Source organism: Cyprinus carpio, unplaced genomic scaffold (assembly GCF_018340385.1).
Source record: "Cyprinus carpio isolate SPL01 unplaced genomic scaffold, ASM1834038v1 S000006729, whole genome shotgun sequence".
Lineage (NCBI taxonomy): Eukaryota > Metazoa > Chordata > Actinopteri > Cypriniformes > Cyprinidae > Cyprinus > Cyprinus carpio.
Window position 1 is genome coordinate 131,052 of NW_024879332.1, and position 20,965 is coordinate 152,016.

The 20,965-nt window shown below is 39.4% G+C and overlaps 1 protein-coding gene across 1 annotated transcript; it reads right to left on the reverse strand.

Moving 5' to 3' along the window:
• Nucleotides 1-745: 745 nt before the first annotated feature.
• On the reverse strand, nt 746-5,018 carry LOC109062496 (deoxynucleoside triphosphate triphosphohydrolase SAMHD1-like). The gene is made up of 4 exons (XM_019079587.2): nt 5,000-5,018; nt 4,743-4,847; nt 2,712-2,849; nt 746-1,663 (listed from the first exon to the last, which is right to left on the reverse strand). The coding sequence occupies exons 2-4, from the start codon at nt 4,836-4,838 to the stop codon at nt 1,469-1,471; spliced, it is 429 nt and encodes a 142-aa protein (XP_018935132.1). The 5' UTR covers nt 4,839-4,847; nt 5,000-5,018; the 3' UTR covers nt 746-1,468.
• Between the last annotated feature and the right edge of the window lie 15,947 nt (nt 5,019-20,965).

The window sequence follows — 20,965 nt, forward strand, 5'->3', positions numbered from 1 at the left end:
TGTGTGTGTGTTCTGTGTGGTGTTGTGTTCTGTGTGGTGTTGTGTTCTGTGTGTGGTGTTGTGTTCTGTGTGTTGTGTTCAGTGTGTGTGTTGTTGTGTTCTGTGTTGTGTGTGTGGTGTTGTGTGTGTGTTGTTGTGTTCTGTGTTGTGTGTGGTGTTGTGTTGTGTTCCATGTGGTGTTGTGTTCTGTGTTGTGGTGTTCTGTGTGTGTCTTGTGTTCTGTGTGGTGTTATGTTCTGTTGTGTTTTGTAGTGTTGTGTGTGTGTGTTGTTGGAGAATCTGTATTGTTAAAAGCGCTACATAAATAAATTGTCCCTAGAGGAACCAGTGGGTAAAAGTGTGTTCAGTAGGTTAAGAGTACACAGCTGTACGTGGAGAACTAACTTCAGGAGATCAAGACTACTTCATTTTGCCAACAGTCCTTTAGGTCCCACTTTATATTAGGCGTATTTAACAAAAAGACTCAACAAAATTGTACTTACTGTGTTTATGTTCACCTACAAATCACTCAGCTGCTTTGGAGGTAGAGTTAGGAAGGTTAGGAACTGGTTTGGTTTAAGGCTGGGTCAACAGTGTAATTATAGATGTCACTACAGAAATTAATTACAGACGTGATTACAGGATGATATTTTTAAATATAAATTAAATCCCATGTAAAAACATGCATATACACAACAAGTGCATTGTATCAAACAATTAATTTAAATGGAAGTACATAAAAGTTAAAGACAATTAATACTGGGTCTGTACTTCATGTCCACCATCAGGCCCCATAAAACAAAGAATGGCCTGACTGGATTTTTATTTGCATGCTCTGAATTTTGAGATGTTGATAGAGTTTGCATTGATTCTGCACTACATCTTTAAGCATGACACTTGATGTGATTGTGCTGTGACAATTTTAATATTTTCGTACAGACTGAAATCAGTAAGCAAGCATATCTGTTCACAGCAAAAGCCTGTACCGATGACAAGATGAGAACTTCTGAAACAAGATCCAAGAAAATCATACCACCATCACCCATTACTGTAATACAAAACGCCTGAAGTCTAAAAAACATAGCTTGCTCAAATATAGATATACGTCACATTTGAGACCCATCATAACATGAGTTTTCACTCACTGCGAGTGAGTAGAGGGCCGATTAACAGAAGGAAAAAAGTAACAGCGAGTCCCTGATAAAAAGTTTTAAATAAATAAAAAATTAACAAAAGAATGCCAAAAAGCATTTAACACTTCCCTCTGCATCGAAACATAATGGATGGTGGAGAGAGACATTCATTCTGGATTGATGTATAATAAAGTGTCAGAGGTGCGAGTAGCATTAAAACCCTGGGAATGAACATGATATTAAAGCTGAAAATAAAACCAAACAGAGACAAAATAGTTTAAATGAAGCTCAAAAACACTCTTGAGATAGAATGAGCATCCAAATCTTCTCAATGAGAGAAGCCCAGGGCCAGTGCTTCAGAGTCTGCTTTCTCCCTGAGCTTGAAAGAGGCTGACTTTCACATTACGTCCAGTCTTCCTGGGCGTTTCCTCTCTCATTCCGAGATGATTGTCTTCAGCGTTGTCATCTCGCTCACTGTCCTCGTCATCTCGCTCCAGCATGTGCCAGTCACGTTTGAGTGGGGTGAGCTCTGGAGCAATTATATCTCCATCCTGAAACACATTCACGTACACAACAGTGTCAAGGGTTAGAGAACACATGAGGTATCTTCAAGAACTCTGGGAACACTGGAGCCAGCTGACTCACTGACAGAAAACAATTTCAAATTCACCCGTTTTACTGACTGACCTGCAAACCCACAGCCCTGTTCTAAACAACCTCTGATTTTCACCGCAATGTCCGAACTGACTGTCCTGAGAGTGTTCTCAGCAATAGGCACCTGACGCGTCGTCGTCGTCTTGCTTTACGGCAGATCCAGACTTATAAGTGCATTACCGCCACCTATCTCTTAAATAGACCATTGACACTCCTAATTGAGACTGTAGATCAGGTGCCTGCTAATGAGAAGAACGTGCTCAGGACAGACAGTTTGGACATTGCGGTGAAAATCAGAGGTAAAAAAACACAAATACTGTTCAGTTTCTTGCACAGACTGATTTTTGGGTGAATTATCCCTTTAAGCCGTGGCGTTACATTATATTAGCCAGTACTATCTTAGGTAAGTACACTATTTTACAGTATGTTTAATTACAAAGTACAACCGGCAAACCAATAACCTGCATCACAAGAAAACCACATTTACAAGAACTGAAAAAATCTGTTTTTCATCGATACTGCAAAGGAAAACGGGTAAATGCATTTACACGGCCGCAGACATTGTTAGCTTATTTTAAGTCATACCATTTTCAAACAACACAAGGATGAGTCAATGATGGAGTATCTATTTAACTTTTAATTGAACAAGTATTTTTATGGTTCACAAACTTTCAACCTTTTTTCAAAACTTTTTCAGAACTTCTCCAGTCAATCTAACACTTACTTATTTCTATGAAATCGCAACTTCCATCACAATTAGTAGTGTCTTGTTTTCCAATATATGCACTGTGGTTGTGATTTCGGTCTGTACACTTCATGCTCATTCTCAATCGATCATTTCAATATAATTACTAAAACTGAAAATAATGTCTGAAATATATCAAATAAATCAATCACTCAAAGTACCAAGTATGTTTGAATGGTTACAAAATTGCAAAGTCTTGCCTGAGGTTTGGTGAAGTTCCTGTCCATGCACCACTGGACAAAGTACTTCTTAGCAGCTTCTAGGCTCTTGTCATCGGTCTTCTTACAGTAAACCCTGATCAGCTGCTCGGCGAAGTGCTCCGGCAGCAGTTTGGACACCTGTTACACCACACAGACATCAGGAACACAGGCTCTATGTTTGGCTGGAGCATATCTTCTTTTAGACTAGAAGCAATACCATCTAAACATACATACTCTCTCCAATAGGGAAATGAATGCATAATCAACATTCTAGGCATTTGTTTGCATTCAGGGGGGCATGTGCCGTTATCAAAATTTCCTGTAGCGATAATCGCTGAAGATTCTAGCATGGTATACAGTCCCAATATTGAAATAAGCTGCAAAATGGAGTGCAATAGTTCACAATAAAGTCTCATCAGTAAATGCTAACTCATGCATTAACTAGCAGTAACAGCTACAACTGTTACAGAAGCTATTATGTTAATGTTAGTTAAAAATCCTGATATAGCGTATAATTGCACATCGGCACGTCTAGTACAAATCTCCGCTCGTCAGAGGCTGAAACGCTGGTGATTTCATGTTTTATTTGGATTTTATTGGCCTATAACCTACAAACTCTTTTATTTGTCCTGGCCCATGTTGCCTTTTCTTTGGAGGTGGGGTTGAAGTGATGGGACATTATGGAGACAGATTAATCTCAAATATAATTCACGCAAAAAACACGATTCACACATGCGTAAACAATTTCACATGCATGAAACCTAATTCACGTACACACAAAAAAAATTCACGTGCGTGAAAAAAAATATATTTTCACAAAAAGCAATTCACATGCGCAAAATAAAATTATATATTCATAAAATACATTTCACAAATGCAAAACACAATTCGTAGATATACAACTGTGCACAAAAACCTTTGAATGTTTAAAATGTACGAGTGTCTGAATGTACAAATCGTCATTTACTACAAATCCACTCGGATTTGTGTGTGTGTGTTTTTGAGACTTTCCTGGCAGAGCTCTCTTCCCACATGGGTCTGTCGTACTCTTTAGCCAATCAGATGCGAGCTTAACCATTCAACCAATCATATCATAAGCCACCGAGAGTGCATTCAAGGAGCACAATTCTGCGCACCTTTTGCGCAATATGGATTAATTAGAACGGAAATTAAGCCTTTACATCAGTAATCCCATAGACAGTAAAAGAAATGGACACAGCGACCCAATTGGAACTCAATTGAGACAAGTGAAGCCCATTTTTAGCGATTTTTAGCACTTCCGTTTCTGACACGCAGACTCAAACTAAGCTTGATGACGTCAGCAACCTGTCTGACAGATGTAAATCTTCTAGTAGCTGTGCGTGCAAACTGCCATCGTTAATCTTGCAGAGACGGCGAGCTTGAGCGGGGAGTTCTTTGGCGTGAGTGAGCAGGAGTAAGTATTCTGATTAATCATTTTGTATAGTATTTTAAAATGTAACGCCAGGGCTTCTATGGGCTTCTCTCTTGACGTCTCCCCGATTGCCTGCGAGCTTCTGATGCACTCTCAGTGGCTTATGATATGATTGGTTGAATCGTAAGCTCGCATCTGATTGGCTAAAGAGTACGACAGACCCATGTGGGAAGAGAGCTCTGCCAGGAAAAGTCTCAAAAACACACACACACAAATCCGAGTGGATTCGTAGTAAATGACGATTTTGTACATTCAGACACTCGTACATTTGAAACATTCAAAGGTTTTTGTGCACAGTTGTATATCTACGAATTGTGTTTTGCATTTGTGAAATGTATTTTATGAATATATAATTTTATTTTGCGCATGTGAATTGCTTTTTGTGAATATATATTTTTTTTTCACGCACGTGAATTTTTTTTGTGTGTACGTGGATTAGGTTTCATGCATGTAAAATTGTCTACGCATGTGTGAATCGTGTTTTTTGCGTGGATTATATTTGAGACTAATCTGTCTCCATAGGACATTGCTGGCTGGTGGCTGATAGTCACAGTACAGGTTCATCTTCTGGAGTGTACCTGTTTTTTGCGGATCTTGATGGCTTTGGTGGGATCATTCTTGCAGTAAAAGTGGACATTGTTGATGGGGTTTTTCTCCTTCATTCCATAATCCATGTGAATGACCTAGAGAACAAAAGAGGACACTTTACAAAATATAAGCAGAATTATCTTTGATGCTCTTTTACAAGGTCTTGATTTTGTTTTGGGGGTGTACTAGAACAGGCTCTCATACTAAGTTTTTTGAAAAACACATTATTTTTCACATATTACAACACCTCTCTCCCCAGTCTGGCATGAAGGGCTCGAAATAGTTCCTGTAACAAATGAAGGCCTGCCTTCTGGAATACAAGATGTGTTTTGATTGGTTAGCTGGGCCAGTGTGTGCTGTGATTGGTTAGCTGGACCTGTGTGTGCTGTGATTGGTTAGCTGGTCCAGTGTGTGCTGTGATTGGTTAGCTGGGCCAGTGTGTGTTGTGGTTGGTTAGCTGGGCCAGTGTGTGATTCAAGATTCAAGATTTTTATTTGTCACATACACAATTATATAGAGCATATATAACCAGCAGTGAAATGTGAGTCAGGTCTGCTCCATGGACAGTGCAATTATTAAAGAATACAACACAGATGAAAATATACATAAATATAGATATGAAAGAATGAAATAAAAGTAAACAATAAAAATATAAGAATAAAATATAAAAAAAGATGTATACTGTAGAATTAAACATATAGTGGAAAATAATGTGCATGAAAGTAAACTGTAGTCTTAAATATTAAGATACACAGGGATGTACAAGAAGCAAATGTGTGAACAGGTTGACACTTTCAGTATGTCAATGTGAGGTAGTAAATGATGAATATCTTACTGATAAATTGAATATTAAGTGGAGGCATGAAGATGTTAAGAGGCTGGTTTTGAGTTTAGGAGCCTGATGGCCTGGGGGAAGAAACTCCTCCTAAGTCTCTCGGTTTTTGCCATCAGGCTATGGAAGCGCTTACCAGATGGCAGCAAAGTGAAAAGATGATTACTGGGATGGATGAAGTCCTTGATGATTTTAACAGCTCTGCTTTTGCAGTGTTTGAGGTAGATGTCCTGCAGAGAGGGGAGAGCAGACCCTGAGATGTGCTCAGTTAAGCGCACAACTCTCCGCAGGGCTTTGCAGTCTTGACTTAAGCTGTTCACATACCACACTGAGATACACTGAGTCAGTACACTTTCTATGGCCCCTGAATAGAAAGTTTTCAGGATTGCTGGTGAAACCCTGAAATTCCTCAGCTGTCACAGATGGTACAGTCAATGCCTAGCTTTATTAACCTGAGTTTGAATGTGGGTAGTCCAAGTTAGGTCCTCTGAGATGTTTACACCGAGGTACTTGAAGCTGCTCACCCTCTCCACCGGGGTCCCGCTGATCATAAGAGGAGTATAGGGCTGCTGCTGTCTCTTCCTGAAGTCAACAACCAACTATTTAGTTTTGCTCACATTCAGAGAGAGACAATTGTCCTGGCACCATGATGTTAATTTCTCTACCTCATCCAAGTATGCGGTCTCATTATTGTTGTGAATGAGGCCCAGAACCACAGTATCTTCAGCAAATTTGATAATAGATGTGGAGCTGTGGGAAGACACACAGTCATGTGTGTAGAGAGAGAAGAGCAGGGGACTCAGGACACAGCCTTGTGGGGCTCCTACGTTCAGGGTGATGGAGTTAGAGGTGAACTGGCCTACTTTCACCACTTGTGGTCTGCCGGTGAGGAAATCAAGAATCCAGTTGCATAGTGAAGAATTCAGGCCGAGGTCCATGAATTTAGAAGCTAGCGTGATGGGGACTATAGTATTGAAAGCTGAGCTATAGTCGATAAATAGCAGTCTTACATAGTTCCTGTTATTGCTGTCAATGTGTGTGAGAGAAGAGTGCAGGATGTGAGAGATGGCGTCATCAGTGGATCTGTTGGGGCGATAGGCAAACTGAAGAGGGTCCAAAGTATCCGAAGGGTCCCTCGAAGACCTTCACGACTATTGATTTGAGGGCAACTGGACGATAGTCATTCAGGCAAGAGGGGTTATTGTTCTTAGGCACAGGGATGATGACAGATTTTTTGAAGGAGGTGGGAACCACCGATGTAGCAAGAGACTCATTAAAAATGCGCAGGACCGCAGAATACGGCCAGAAATCCCATCAGGACCTGCTGCTTTCCTGACGCTCACTTGCTTTAGGGCCCTCCGAACCTCTTCCTCCGACACGGTGATTACATGATTATCGCTGCTCTGACTGCTGCTTCCTGATGCACTGATCGGCAGACTCGCGCTGCTTAGATTGCTTTCAAAGCGGCCATAGAAAGTGTTTAGCTCGTCAGCCAGCGACAGATCTGCTCTCACCTCTGCAGAGGATTTATTTCCAAAGGCACAGATGGTTCTTAGTCCTTGCCACATGCGTCGGGAGTCATTTAGCTGGAAATGTGACTATTCGTTCCCTGTATCTGTGTTTAACGGCTCTTACTGCGCATCGGAGAGCATAGCATGATGCTTTGTACTCGCTCGTGTTTCCCGACAAAAGACCGGCGTTGTAAGCAGCAGTGCATTTGTTTACTGCTGCACGGATTGTTCTGTCCACCCAAGGTTTCTGATTAGAGAAGGTCCTTATTGTATCCGTAGCTTGTTCGGCTAGCGTGTTTACAAAGCTTAATGCTACATCCGTGAACTCGCTGATGTCAGATGAACTTGCCCGAAACATGTCCCAGTCTACGTCATCAAGAGCCGCCTGTAGCATGGCTTCGGTGTGGGCGGACCAGCGAGTCACCACCCTCTGCACTGGGGGATCTTGAACGAGCCTTTGTTTATATTCCGGTGTGAGGAAAATGGCGGCATGGTCCGATTTGCCGAAAGCCGGTAGTGAGCGAGCTTTGTAGGCATGCTCAAACTGAGTGTAGCAATGATCCAGTGTATTCGGTCCTCTGGTCGGACAGGATACATGTTGATAAAAATTAGGCATAACCTGCCTGAGGTTGGCTTTGTTAAAGTCCCCAGCGATGATAATGGCAGTGTCAGGATGTTTGTTGATGTTGCCGCTGAGCGCATCGTGAAGCTCGGACAAAGCCAACCCGGTGTCAGCTTGTGGTGGGATGTAAACAGCAGTGATGATGATCAATGAAAACTCCCGGGGAAGATACAGTAGAATGGGCGGCAAATAATGGATAAATGTTCCAGATGTGGCGAGCAGGAGCGCGAAAGAGTGGAGATATTCCTGGGGTCACACCATTTCTTGTTGATCATGAAACACACTCCACCACCTTTGGATTTACCGGCCTCGGCTGTCCTGTCCATCCGTAAAACAGAGAAGTTTTCATACGGCGTTGCAGCAGCGTCCGGGACCGAGGGCGTGAGCCATGTTTCAGACAAACAAAGGATGTTACAGTCCCTAATGTCCCATTGGAACCTTATCCTGGCTAGGGCTGGGCGATATGGCTGAAAACTGTATCACGATATAAGTGTTTCATATCGGTCGATATCGATAATTATTGATATTTTTAAGACCTATTTAAAATAAGGACCAGGAGAAAAATATATTACATTTAAACATTTTTATTTTAAACTTAAAGGATTAGTTCACCTCAAAATGAAAATTTCCTAATCATTTACTCACCCCCAATGCCATCCAAGATATCCAAGTCTTTCTTTCTTCAGTGGAAAAGAAATTAAGTTTTTTGAGGAGACAATAGCAACCGACTGAGTTGGTTGCCATTGAAGTCCATTATATGAAGAAAAAATCCTGAAATGTTTTCCTCAAAAAACTTAATTTCTTTCCCACTGAAGAAAGAAAGACATTGATATCTTGGATGGCATTGGGGGTGAGTAAATGATTAGTAAATTTTCGTTTTGGGTAAACTAAAACTTTAACCTTCCTCTGATTCATCCGTGTGATTGGCAAAGGACAAAAAAAGCAGGAAAATATCCACCTTTTTCCTGACATGAAATTGGGCACCGCCATTTGTAAATTCTATGGGTCTTGCTTCGGGTCTCATTTGCATCCAGCTATTTTTTAGCTGTACAAAACAGTTTGTTTTGCTGCTTGATATTGACAATTGATGTGTCCTATCATATTATTTTGATCTGTTATCTTAATTAAGAACACACTGGTTTGTACTGCAAACAGTTTTACCATTTACTGCACGGGGTTATTCTCGTTATTTACCTATAGCGGCTAATGAAACGGAAGTCTCACCCATAGGCTCACTTCCGTGTTGAGGAAAAAGGTGGATAAGGTGCACCTGTCATGACGCGGCGACAGCACGTGTAATTATCCCAGTAGTTTTGTCATTGATTATGTTTTTTGTTATTGAAGTTAACATTTCATCACTGGATAGGTTTTGTTCGTTTATTTAAAGTGTGGTTTATTTCAGCTGAATGTGCGGCACGCTTTTCAGAGAAGATAAGGCACGTTATTTTAGTACAATTCACACCCAGCGGTAATTCAGGGCAAAAAATCTCAGAATGCTTCACGTGAAACGTCGGTCTTCCGACCTATCATCGTGTCAATTCTCAATTGATTTTGATGGTAATATCAATTTTGATTAATATGCGCGAGGGAGGGAGGGAGAGCAAGACAGTTTGAAGACTGCACGCGCGAGGCCGGAGAAGGGGGTGTCTCTCTCTCTCTCTCTCTCTCTCTCTCTCACTCTCACTTCCGGTGTGACTGTTGAGCGAGGGTGTAGAGCGGTTTTGCGTGAATAAATGTGAGATTGGGAGCGTGTCTCTTTTTTCTCTACCTATTTTCTATCTTTTTTCTTCTATGTTGTTTTAGTTTTATTTAGTTTATTATTAGTAGTGTAGTTTAAGCGGATTAGTTGTCTTAGTGGAGGCGACGACCGGTGTAACCAGGAGTCATGCCGGTTCGCGGTGTTGGAGGAGCGGGGCTTGAAACGCTCACGCGTCGACATGCTTTTAAACTTTGTCCAAGTATAGACTGTTCTGTGGAGGATTGCGCTTTGGCATTCGGGGGTATTGTTTGTTATGTTAGCGTTAAATCCGCGTCAAGGATGAACAACGGTGTCGTGATCTTTGTAGATAGTTTTGATAAAGTTGCAACAATTGTTGAACAAGGAGTAACGATCAAAGATATCTTGGTCCAAGCGGTGCCGCTCGTTAATCCGGCAAAAAAGATCATTTTGTCGCAAGTCCCTCTGTTTATTAGTAACGAAATGTTAGAGAGAGAACTGTCGAGACATGGGCAGCTAATGTCTTCGATTAAAACCAATTGGCCTTGGCTGTAAATCTCCGCATTTGAGACATGTTGTCTCTTTTAGAAGGCAGGTTTTCATGATTCTTAAAAACAACAGTGAAGAATTAAATTTAGTGTTCAAGTTCAGAGTGGATGATTATGATTACAACGTTTATGTAACGTCTGGAAAAATAAAATGTCTAGGATGTGGAACGGAGGGCCATCTCATACGAGCATGCCCAAAGAAATTCCCTGTTGGGATTAATAATAAGACCATAGAACAGGGTGAGTCAAGTAAATCTCAGAGACATAAAAAAATGAATCAAACGATTTTCAGGAACAAAAATTGGACAAAACAAATAAAATACAAAGTGAAGTAAATGAAACTCAGGGACAAAAACAAAGTGAATCAAATGAAAATCAGGGGCAAAAACAAAGTGAGTTAATTGAAACGCAGGGACAAAAACAAAGTGAATCAAATGAAACTCAGGGACAAAAACAAAGTGAATCAAATGAAACTCAGGGACAAAAACAAAGTGAATCAAATGAAAATCAGGGGCAAAAACAAAGTGAGTTAATTGAAACTCGGGGACAAAAACAAAGTGAGTTAATTGAAACTCGGGGACAAAAACAAAGTGAGTTAATTGAAACTCGGGGAAAAAAACAGAGTGAATTAATTGAAACTCGGGGAGGGGAAAAGAGTGAGTTTGTTTTAATTGAGGGTCAGGGGCAGAGTGAGTGTTATTAATTTGAGGGACAGAAACAAGAGTGAATCGGATAAAACTCAGGGGAAAAAACAGAATGAACTACAACTTTCTCAGGGACAAAAACGTAATGAATCAGACGGGTTAAAAACGGAAAAATCACACAAATCTCATAAGCTTGAACAAAATAAAAGATCAACACAGAGGAATGAAGAGCTTTTTCAGGCTCCTTCTCCAGTTAAGAACAGTCGACAGCATGATATGGAAAAGGCCAGAAATAGCACTCAGAAAGAAGTAGAGGAAGTGGAATATCCTTTGACTGAAGAAAGTGAGATGCTGGTGGATGACAAATTTGACGATGATAATGTTAAGGGAAAAACAGCAAGAGATGAGTTTCAGTTCTCTGGAAAAACGAAAATTTTTCCTCTTCATGATTGCTCCCAAACTTCTTATAGTGACATTGAGGTAGACTCTGATGCAGAATCTTTAGTTTCCTCACAATCTTTGCCCCTGGAAAGAGGGGGCTACTCTATGTTGAGTATTAAGAAGTTTCTTAAGAGCACTAAAGGAGCTAGGAATGTTAAACTTGAGAGTGCGTTTCCTGATCTGCAACTTTTTATTGATTCAGTTAAGAATTTTCAAAAAAGTTCTGAAAGTGCAGGGGAAAAAATCTTTACTGATCAAGAAAGGTTTCGCTTAAAGAAACTGGTTTTAAAAGTTAGAAGACAGTTAGAAGATGGCGAATATGTTTAGTTTTTCATATTTGTTTACTTGTTTCTCTTTTGGTTTTCTTTTCTTCTTTTGTTTTATGAGTGAGTTAAAAATAGGCAGTCTTTGTACAAGAGACACACAGTACTGTTGATAATGAAGTTGATTGGAAGAGAGAATGGGAGGGTGATGTTTTTTTAAGTCACAAAACTAGTAACAGTTGTGGAGTGGGTGTTCTTTTTTCCAAAAGTTTCAGTCCTCAATCTGTTGAATGTGAAGAGTTTATTGAAGGTCGATTGTTAAAAGTCAGAGTATTATATGAAAATGTGCAATTTGTATTTATCACTGTATATGCTCCGGCTGTTGGTAAAGAGAGATTGACTTTTTTGGAAAATGTAAATGATGCTATTAGAGATTGCAATGATAAAGAGTTTTTATTTATAGGTGGAGACTGGAATAGCACAGAGAGTAGGCTTGTCAGAAATCATGTAGAGCCTCATCCTGCCTCTCTTACTCTTTTGATTCAGCTGTTAGAGACTCATGAGTTACATGATGTGTGGAGAGGGTTACATGATAATCAAAGGCAGTATACCTGGACTCATTGTAAAGACAATTTATTGTCTATGGCCAGACTCGTTTTTATTGTTTTAAGCATCATTCTAATGTTGTTAAAAATTGCTTTATTAGCCCTGTGGGTTTTTCTGATCACTCACTTGTTGTGATTTGTGTCTTTCTGAAGTGTGTAAAGCCCAGTAGCGCCTATTGGCATTTTAATACAGCTCTACTCGAAGATTCAAATTTTAAAGACATTTTTGTATCTTTTTGGAAAAATCATCAAAGTACAAAAAATGATTTTATGTCTTTACAACAATGGTGGGACTTTGGAAAAGTTCAAACAAAACAATTATGTCAACAGTATAATTGTAATGTTACCAGAGTCTTATTGAAGTCGGTAAAAGCTCTGGAGTCTGAAGTAGAAGAACTTCAGGCCTTGGCTGAAGCCACAAAGGATCAATGTTATCTTGAAGCTCTTGAGATAAAAGTCTGTGTTAACGACCCTGCTTGGGGTATCAGCACAAGGGGCTCTTATTAGGTCCCGCTTTAAGAGTGTGGTAGAAATGGATGTTCCATCACACTTTTTTTTTGGGTTGGAGCAAAAAAATGGTCAAAAGAGGTACATTCACAGTTTAAAGTCTGACTCTGGACATGTGTTGTCTGATCATGCTGCTATCCGTAAGCTTGCTGTCAGTTTTTACTGTGATTTATATAAATGTGAACACCGAGAAGAGCAGATGTTAGCTCAGAGTTTTTATTCTGGTCTTCCCCAGGTTAAACAAGAAAGTAATGTGGTGCTGGAAGCAGATATTTCCCTGGGGGAATTGTATGTAGCTTTGCAGAGTATGCAGAGCAGGAAAACTCCTGGACTAGACGGTTTACCTGTTGATTTTTATAAGTGTTTTTGGTTCATAATTGGAGAAGATCTCCTGGCAGTGCTGAAGGATAGCTTAGCCAATGGACGTCTGCCTCTAAGTTGCAGGAGGGCAGTTCTTACTTTGCTGCCAAAAAAAGGTGACCTGCAGCTCTTAAAAAACTGGAGGCCTGTGTCCCTGCTTTGTACTGACTATAAGTTACTCTCCAAAGCATTGGCAAATAGACGTGTTAAAGTGATGGAACAAATTGTTTTGCCTGATCAGACCTATTGCGTCCCTGGCAGGCTGATTTCTGATAACATTGTTCTCATTCGAGACTTGTTAGAAATCTCTAAGCTTTTTGGTCTTAAAATGGGAATTATTTCTATTGATCAGGAAAAAGCTTTTGATCGTGTTGAACACGAATATTTATGGCAAACAATGATGGCTTTTGGGTTTACTTCTGGTTTTATCAACAAGATCAAGACTTTGTATTTTGATGTTCAGAGTGTATTAAAAGTCAATGGTGTTTTGAGCACTCCTTTTCAGGTCCAGCGGGGAATTAGACAGGGTTGTGCCCTCTCTGGCATGTTATACTCTCTGGCTTTTGAACCTTTTTTACATAAGCTTAGATCTGTTTTACAAGGTGTGATTTTACCAGGGTGCAATATGCCTTTAAAAGTTATCTGCATATGCAGATGATTTAGTTGTCATGGTGGATAATCAACAAGATATTGATATGCTAACAAATGTTATAGATCAATATGGTATCATCTCTTCAGCCAGAGTTAACTGGAGCAAAAGCGAAGCTCTCTGTATAGGAGTGATGGAAAACAATTTTCAATTACCGGTGGGATTAAATTGGAAGACAGACGGGGGGTTAAAATACTTAGGTGTTTTTTTTTTGGGCGATGAAACTTTTGTCCTTAAAAACTGGGATAATGTTCTTGAAAGGACTAAAGGTTGTTTTGCTAGATGGAAGTGGATTTTACCGAAAATGTCTTATAGAGGTAGAGTTCTTGTCATTAACAACCTGATTTCATCCACGTTATGGCATCGCCTTTCATGTGTAGATCCTCCCCCAGATTTGCTGTCAAAGATTCAGGCACTTCTTGTTGACTTCTTCTGGGATCGTCTGCATTGGACACGTCAAAGTGTGTTATTTTTGCCGAAGGATGAAGGAGGGCAAGGCTTAATTCATCTGAACAGTAGAGGGGCAACTTTCCGTTTTCAGTTCGTGCAGAGGTTTCTGTGTGGTCCCGTAGACCTAGTGTGGAGACCGTTGGCATGTACGATTTTGAACCAGTTAGGTGGACTTGGTCTAAACAGAACACTGTTTCTGATGGACTTAAAGCAGCTCAACACTAGTGGATTGCCAAGTTTCTACCGTGGGCTGTTCAAAGTCTGGAATCTGTTTAAAACTGAGAGGACAGAGCATCACAGGTCACTCTACTGGCTTCTTCAAGAGCCAGTTGTGTATGGGACCCGTTTGAGTGCGGCCTGTCAAATAGGTCCCAGTTTACTCAAACGATTCTGTTTGTCCAATGTACTGACTTTGGGACATGTAATTCACTTTACAGGAGCAAACATGGACAATGCTCAACTCCTTGCTTCTCATTTAAAGGTGCATTCTATTCGCATGATAGAATTGTTGCTCAAAAAGTGGAAAGAGGCTTTAACAGATGCCGAGCGCACATTGTTGCAATTTTATTGTGGTGGTCCTGTTCAACATAGTGTTGATGATTTTTTTCCTTTGATGAAGGTTCTCCCAGACTTTAAGGATTGTACAGGGTTTTTTTTAGGAATCAATAATCCCTGTCTGTCTATTCATGATGCCGATAAGAAATTGTTATACAGATTGATTGTAAAAATTTTGAACAAAGATAAGTTAAATGGTAAAATTGACACTCCATGGAGAGCTCGCTTAGGTCTGATAGACGGTGTTGGACCTGAATGGAGATCGCTGTACAAACCACCATTGCTGAAGAAGGTTGGAGACTTGCAGTGGAGAGTTTTACATACAGCTGTGGCTGTTAATTCTTTTATCTCTGTTTTAAACCCTGATGTTAATCATGACTGTCCTTTTTGCACTCTTCGTGAGACAGTTTTTCACTGTTTTATAGACTGTTGTCGTCTTGTGCCACTGTTCTCTATGTTGGAAGATCTTTTTAAATTGTTTGGTGTAGTTTTTTCCAAACAGTTGTTTATCTTAGGGTACAGGTATTCCCAAAAAAAGAGGGAGCAGTGTCAACTCTTTAATTTTATTTTGGGAAGGGCAAAGATGGCTGTGTATATGAGTAGACGAAATAAGGTTGAAGGATTTACAGATGATGATGCTGTTTTTGTATTTGTCAAAATGTTGAAATCACGTTTACGAATAGATTTTAATTACTACAGATTGATGAACGATTTGGGAAAGTTTTCTATTATTTGGTGTCATAAGGATGTGCTTTGCTCTATTGTAGAGAATAATCTCATTTTCAAGAGTGTGTTGATTTAATGTGATCTTATTTGATTGAGTGTTGTTCTTACAACTGTTTTAATAAAGTAATTGTAAAAATCAAAATCTCTCTCTCTCTCTCTCTCTCTGTGCATGCTGGGAGTGTTGGGGTGCATGTGAGGGTGTTCACGAGGAGAGGACGATTGATTTTGGGGGATTTTTTCCGCATATATTTTGCTATTTTGTGCTTTTTTTTTGGTTTTTTATTTATGTTTCTAAGTCTATAAATGTTTGTTTGTTTTTCTAAAATTAACATCTGGTTTGTTTTGTGAGTGTTTGTGAGTTTTTGAGGCGGCACCGGGATGGCATCTGTCCCTGCGGGGACAGTGTCACAGGTGTCGCTCCGCCATGGAATCAGGTGTGTACCGGCTCAGGGCGTCACTGTTGAAGACGTGTTGCTGGCAATCGGTGAAAAAGTTGGGTATGAGAACATTACTACAGCATCCAGGATGAATAAAGCAGTGGTGGTTTTTGTCGAGAAGGAAGACATAGTAAATCAGTTGATAAGCGACAGAATTGTGGTAAGTGGTGATTTTCTTATTATCTCACCGCTTGTTGCTCCGACAACGAGAGTTATGATATCCAAAGTGCCGCCTTTTACTCGAAATGACGAAATTGAGAAAGCTTTGTCGCGATATGGAAAAAAGGCTAGTGAGATTAAGATGATCCCGCTGGGGGGTGTAAAAACGCTGCTCTTAAACACGTTATGTCTTTCAGGCGGCAGGTGTTTATGTTCTTAAATGAACCAGAGCTGGACATTTCGTTCAGAGTCATGCATAAAGGGAAAGCGTATTTTATTTATGCAAACACGGGTAGTTTGAAATGTTTTGAGTGCGGGGACATCGGGCATAAACGGCACGCATGTCCACACAAGGCCCAGGTTAGTGAAGTTGAAGTTAGGCCTAGTACTTCTACTGCTGGTGAGAGCAGCAAGTCAGCTTCTGAGGATGTGCAGCCTCAAGCTGGATCACAGAGGAACATCGACAGTGATGGAGTGATTGAAAGTCAGACTGAGAACGACCATGAAATGGTTGATTCTGGTAAAAATCATGATATTTCTGAACTGGAGGACGCTAGTGTACTGAATGATGATGTAGCTACGGTTAGCATTGAAAGAGTTTTTAATGAAAATTCTGAAATGTCTAATTCTGGTGAAATGTGTGATGCTGATTCGGGGATGAGAGATGATGATGCTTTCTCTGATATGTCTGACATTGGATCACAGTGTGGAAGTGTGGACGATGTGTATAAATTGCAAGATATAAATAACTTCCTGGATGAGACCTTTGGAAGAACTGTTGAAGTTAAAGAATTTTTTCCTGATGAGAATAAATTCATGCATACAATTAAATTGTTGCAGAGAAATGTTAGCTTTGATGCGTTAAGCAAACAAAAAAGGTTCAGGTTGAAGAAGATGTTAACAAAGCTAAGAAGGGATAAAATAAACGTTTCTCAAAACAAATCAAATGTTTAAGCCACACGGGGTGAACATTTCTCTTAGTTTTTTTGTTCTTTTTCTATCCTCTTTATATTTTCTTTCTTCCATGGAGCTGTTGAGGGTTGGCTCTTTAAATATGAATGGGGGTAGAGATGGTAATAAATTAGCTATGGTATCGGAGTTATTTGGTATTAAAAAAATTATGTGGCTTTCTTACAGGAAACACACTCAAGTGTAGACAATGAATCTGAATGGAGTAGATGGTGGGAAGGAACAAGTGTTTTAAGTCATGGGACAAATATAAGTGCTGACATAGCCATTTTATTTGCTAAAGGAATGAATGTTAATATTTTAGCTGTTGAAGAAATTGTAAAAGGAAGAATATTGTTGTTAAAAATCGAATATGAAGGATCTGTATTTGTACTGATAAATGTTTATGCATCCAACAATGGACCTGAGCGTGTGAGGTCTTTTTTACAATTGAGGAGTGCTATTCAAAAAATTGATGACAATGTTTGTACTATCATTGGAGGTGACTGGAATTGCACCATTGATTTTATTCTTGATAGAAATGGAGAAGAACCCCATCATGAATCAAGTGTTGTATTGTTAAAAAAATTTAAAAAGTTTGATTTAATAGATATTTGGAGAAGAAGAAACACGGGAATCAAACAGTATACTTGGCTCAAAGCATCTAATAATAGGGTTAGCGGAGCTAGATTAGATAGATTTTATATAGGTAAAGAATGGAATAATAAAATAGCGGATGTTTCTATTTTTCCCGTTGGTTTTTCAGATCACCATTTGATATTGTTTGCTTTGAATATGAAAAGAACTTCAAAACCAAACTATTTTTGGCATTTTAATACTAAACTATTACAAGATGCTTTATTTTGTGAGAATTTTACATTCTTTTGGAATGACTGGAAGTTAAAAAAGGTTTCTTTTGAAAATGTGCTTATGTGGTGGGAGGTCGGTAAAGCAAACATAAGAACCTTTTGTCAAAATTATAGTTCACATTATACTTCCATGGTGAAAGCAGCGGTACAAAAACTTCAAAGTGATATACAATCTTTGGAGAATATTCTTGTGATAAATAAGGATGATGGAAGGATAAAAAAATGAACATTTGAATAAAAAGAAAGAACTTGGTTCATTATTACAAGAACAAGTGAAAGGAGCATTAATAAGAGCAAGAATTTGTTCTATTAAAGACATGGATGCTCCTTCCTCATATTTTTTAATCTTGAAAAGAAAAGTGTGCAGCAAAAGCAAATGTATCATCTTCGGTGGCCTGACGGGGTCATAACCTCTGACCCACTGGAAATAAGTAAACTGGCAGTCAATTTCTATACGGATCTGTATGATGTTGAGACTTGTGATCTTGAATGTGTGTCTGATTTGCTGAGTGATCTACTGAAATTGACAAATGAACAGAAGGAATCCTTGGATGGACAGATTACTTTCCAGGAGATCACCGAGGCAATGAGACAGTTATCAAATGGCCGTTCACCAGGAATTGATGGCTTGCCGGCAGAGTTTTATCAGACATTCTGGAATGTACTTGGAAGTGACTTGTATGAAGTTTTATTGGAAAGTGTAAGGAATAAGGTACTTCCTGTAAGCTGTTGAAGAGCAGTCCTTTCCTTGCTCCCTAAAAAGGCGGATTTGTGCCTTCTAAAGAACTGGAGACCTGTCTCTTTATTGTGCATGGACTATAAAATAATTTCAAAATGTTTAGCAAATAGGTTGAAACATGGTTTTGGAAGTATTAGTTCACAGGGATCAAACATACTGTATTCCTAATAGGTCAATTATGGACAATCTTTTTTTGTTAAGAGATGTCATTGATCTTAATCAATTCAATAATGTTGACCTGGGTGTGCTGTCGTTAGACCAAGAGAAGGCTTTCGATAGAGTTAATCATACCTATCTTTATGAGGTTTTGAAAAATTTTGGGTTTGGGAAGAATTTTATATCTTATATTCAACTGTTATATTCTGAAGTTTTTGTGATTGTGAAAGCTGGTGGAGGATTGAGTGCACCAATACCTGTGTTAAAAGGGATCAGGCAAGGCTGTCCACTGTCTGGACAATTATATATCCTTGTTATTGAGCCTTTGCTGTGCAGGCTAAGAAGAGATCTCAGTGGAATTAATGTCATGCGTGGAATCTCCATATCAGCTTATGCTGATGATGTAACTGTTTTTATTTCAAATCAAAATTATGTTAATATTTTAACTGAAACAATGAGAAATTATGGAAAGGCATCTTCAGCTAGGGTAAATTGGGGAAAAAGTGAGGGACTTATTAGTGGTCAGTGGAAGGGTGGGCAAGGACCTCCAAAACTACCTGGTGGAGTGTTGTGGGAAAGGGATGGGCTGAAAACGCTAGGGTGTTTTTTTGGAAATAAGCAATTTCAGAGTAGAAACTGGGAGGGAATGCTGGAAAAGGTGTCTGCCCGATTGTTTAAATGGAAATCGCTATTACCATTGATGTCATACAGAGGAAGAGTTCTAGTTGTGAACAATCTGGCTGCCTCAACTTTATGGCATAGACTCATTGTAATGGAACCACCTGAAGAATTGATTTGCAAAATACAGAGGACATTTGTGGATTTTTTTTGGAGTGGAGGGCATTGGATTCGAGCAGCAGCACTCTACCTTCCAGAGTACGAGGGAGGTCAAGGTCTGGTGGATGTGCGGAGCAAGATCTCTGCTTTTAGAATGCAAGCAGCTCAGAGGTTTCTGTATTGTAAGGATTTAGCTTGGACTGAGACTGCAAAAATTCTACAAAAAGCAGGTGGTCTTAAATTAGATAGACATCTGTTTTTAATGGAACTGCATAAAGTGAATCTGTCCGAAATTACACCTTTTTACCGGTCAATGTTGCACTCTTGGAGAACTGTTTTTAAAGTGGAAAGAGATGTTGATGAATCTGGGAGTTGGATACGAGAGGAATGCTTGTTTTTCAACCCAATAATTCAGACAAGACTTTTGTCAGCTGTAAGAGTGCGTGCATGTTTACAAAGACATGGCATTGTGAAGTTGGGGCAACTTTTAAATAATGACCGATGGGAATCTGTGGAAACCTTGAAAGAAATGACAGGATTAAAGTCCTCGCGCTTGACGGAAAAGCTGGTGGAAGAAAATTGTCAATGCATTACCAAGTGGTTATAGGAAAAGCATTGGACAAGGATTTCTGTCAGACACAAGTAATGAACCGGACTTTCCAAAAATAAGAGTTGCTGCTGTCATCGGCGAAAGACAAGAGGATGAATCCGCAGGTTCAATTTTGTCTTTTAAAACTCCACAGCTGGATTTGTTTGAAACAACATCAAAGAAAGCCATATATAACACTGCAGTAAAAGTTTTGCATCAAGTGTTACTCAGAGGACAAAAGATCTCAAGGTGGCCAGTTTTGTTGAAGGCAGATTTTCTTGTAAGAGATAGATGGAGAACTCTGTATTAAACCTCCAAGCGAGAAAAGAACAGCGGATCTTCAATGGAGAATAATTCATGGTGCAATAGCTACGGACAAACATGTGGCACACCTGAACCCAGTAGTAGGGGTGGGATGTAGGTTCTGTGGGGAGGAGGAGAATTTAGAACATTTGTTTTTTAAAATGTAAAGGATTGGAAGGTCTTTTTGATGCTCTTAGTAGACTGTTTCAAGCTTTGGGTGAAGAATTCTCAGAGGAAGTTTTTATAGGGGGTGTGAAATATAATTTTTCAAAAAGAAGGAAGATGTGTCTGTTAAATTATTTAATAAGAACTGTGAAATTGGCAATATGGAAAACCAGGAAAAATCAAGGTTTACAGTTAAATAGTACTAATGTTGAAGTGATGTTTAAGAAATTAGTAGCTGGCAGACTAAAGATAGAATTTGCATACTATAGTCTTGTAAACAATGAGACGGGTTTCAGTGATCTGTGGTGTGTTAATGAGGTTTTGTGTGTTGTTTCTGATGGACATCTGGTTTTGGAAATGGTAATTTTTGTAAAAAAAATTATTTTTCTTTCTTCAATAGAATTGAATTGTTGAAGATTTGAGTGTTGTTTTGAATAAAGTTTTGTAAACCTCTCTCTCTCTCAGAATTGGCGCAGCAGTCAGTCATCTTATCTACCTCACTCACCGAACAAATAAGGCTTTACCACTCCACGCCGGTTCTGTTACTGAAGAATCCAACACGAGACAACGATATGGTGCAACCAAACTGTTACATGATTGGCTGGTAACAGGTCATTTTTTATTGATATCAATTACATGTC

What these genes read in the sequence shown, in the direction of transcription:
- LOC109062496 (XM_019079587.2), bottom strand. Translation starts at nt 4,838, where the DNA reads ATGGATTATGGAATGAAGGAGAAAAACCCCATCAACAATGTCCACTTT. An exon ending in TCAAGATCCGCAAAAAACAG is followed by an intron (nt 2,850 to 4,742) that starts GTACACTCCAGA and finishes GTGGTGTAACAG; the next exon opens with GTGTCCAAACTGCTGCCGGA. An exon ending in GGAACTTCACCAAACCTCAG is followed by an intron (nt 1,664 to 2,711) that starts GCAAGACTTTGC and finishes AATGTGTTTCAG; the next exon opens with GATGGAGATATAATTGCTCC.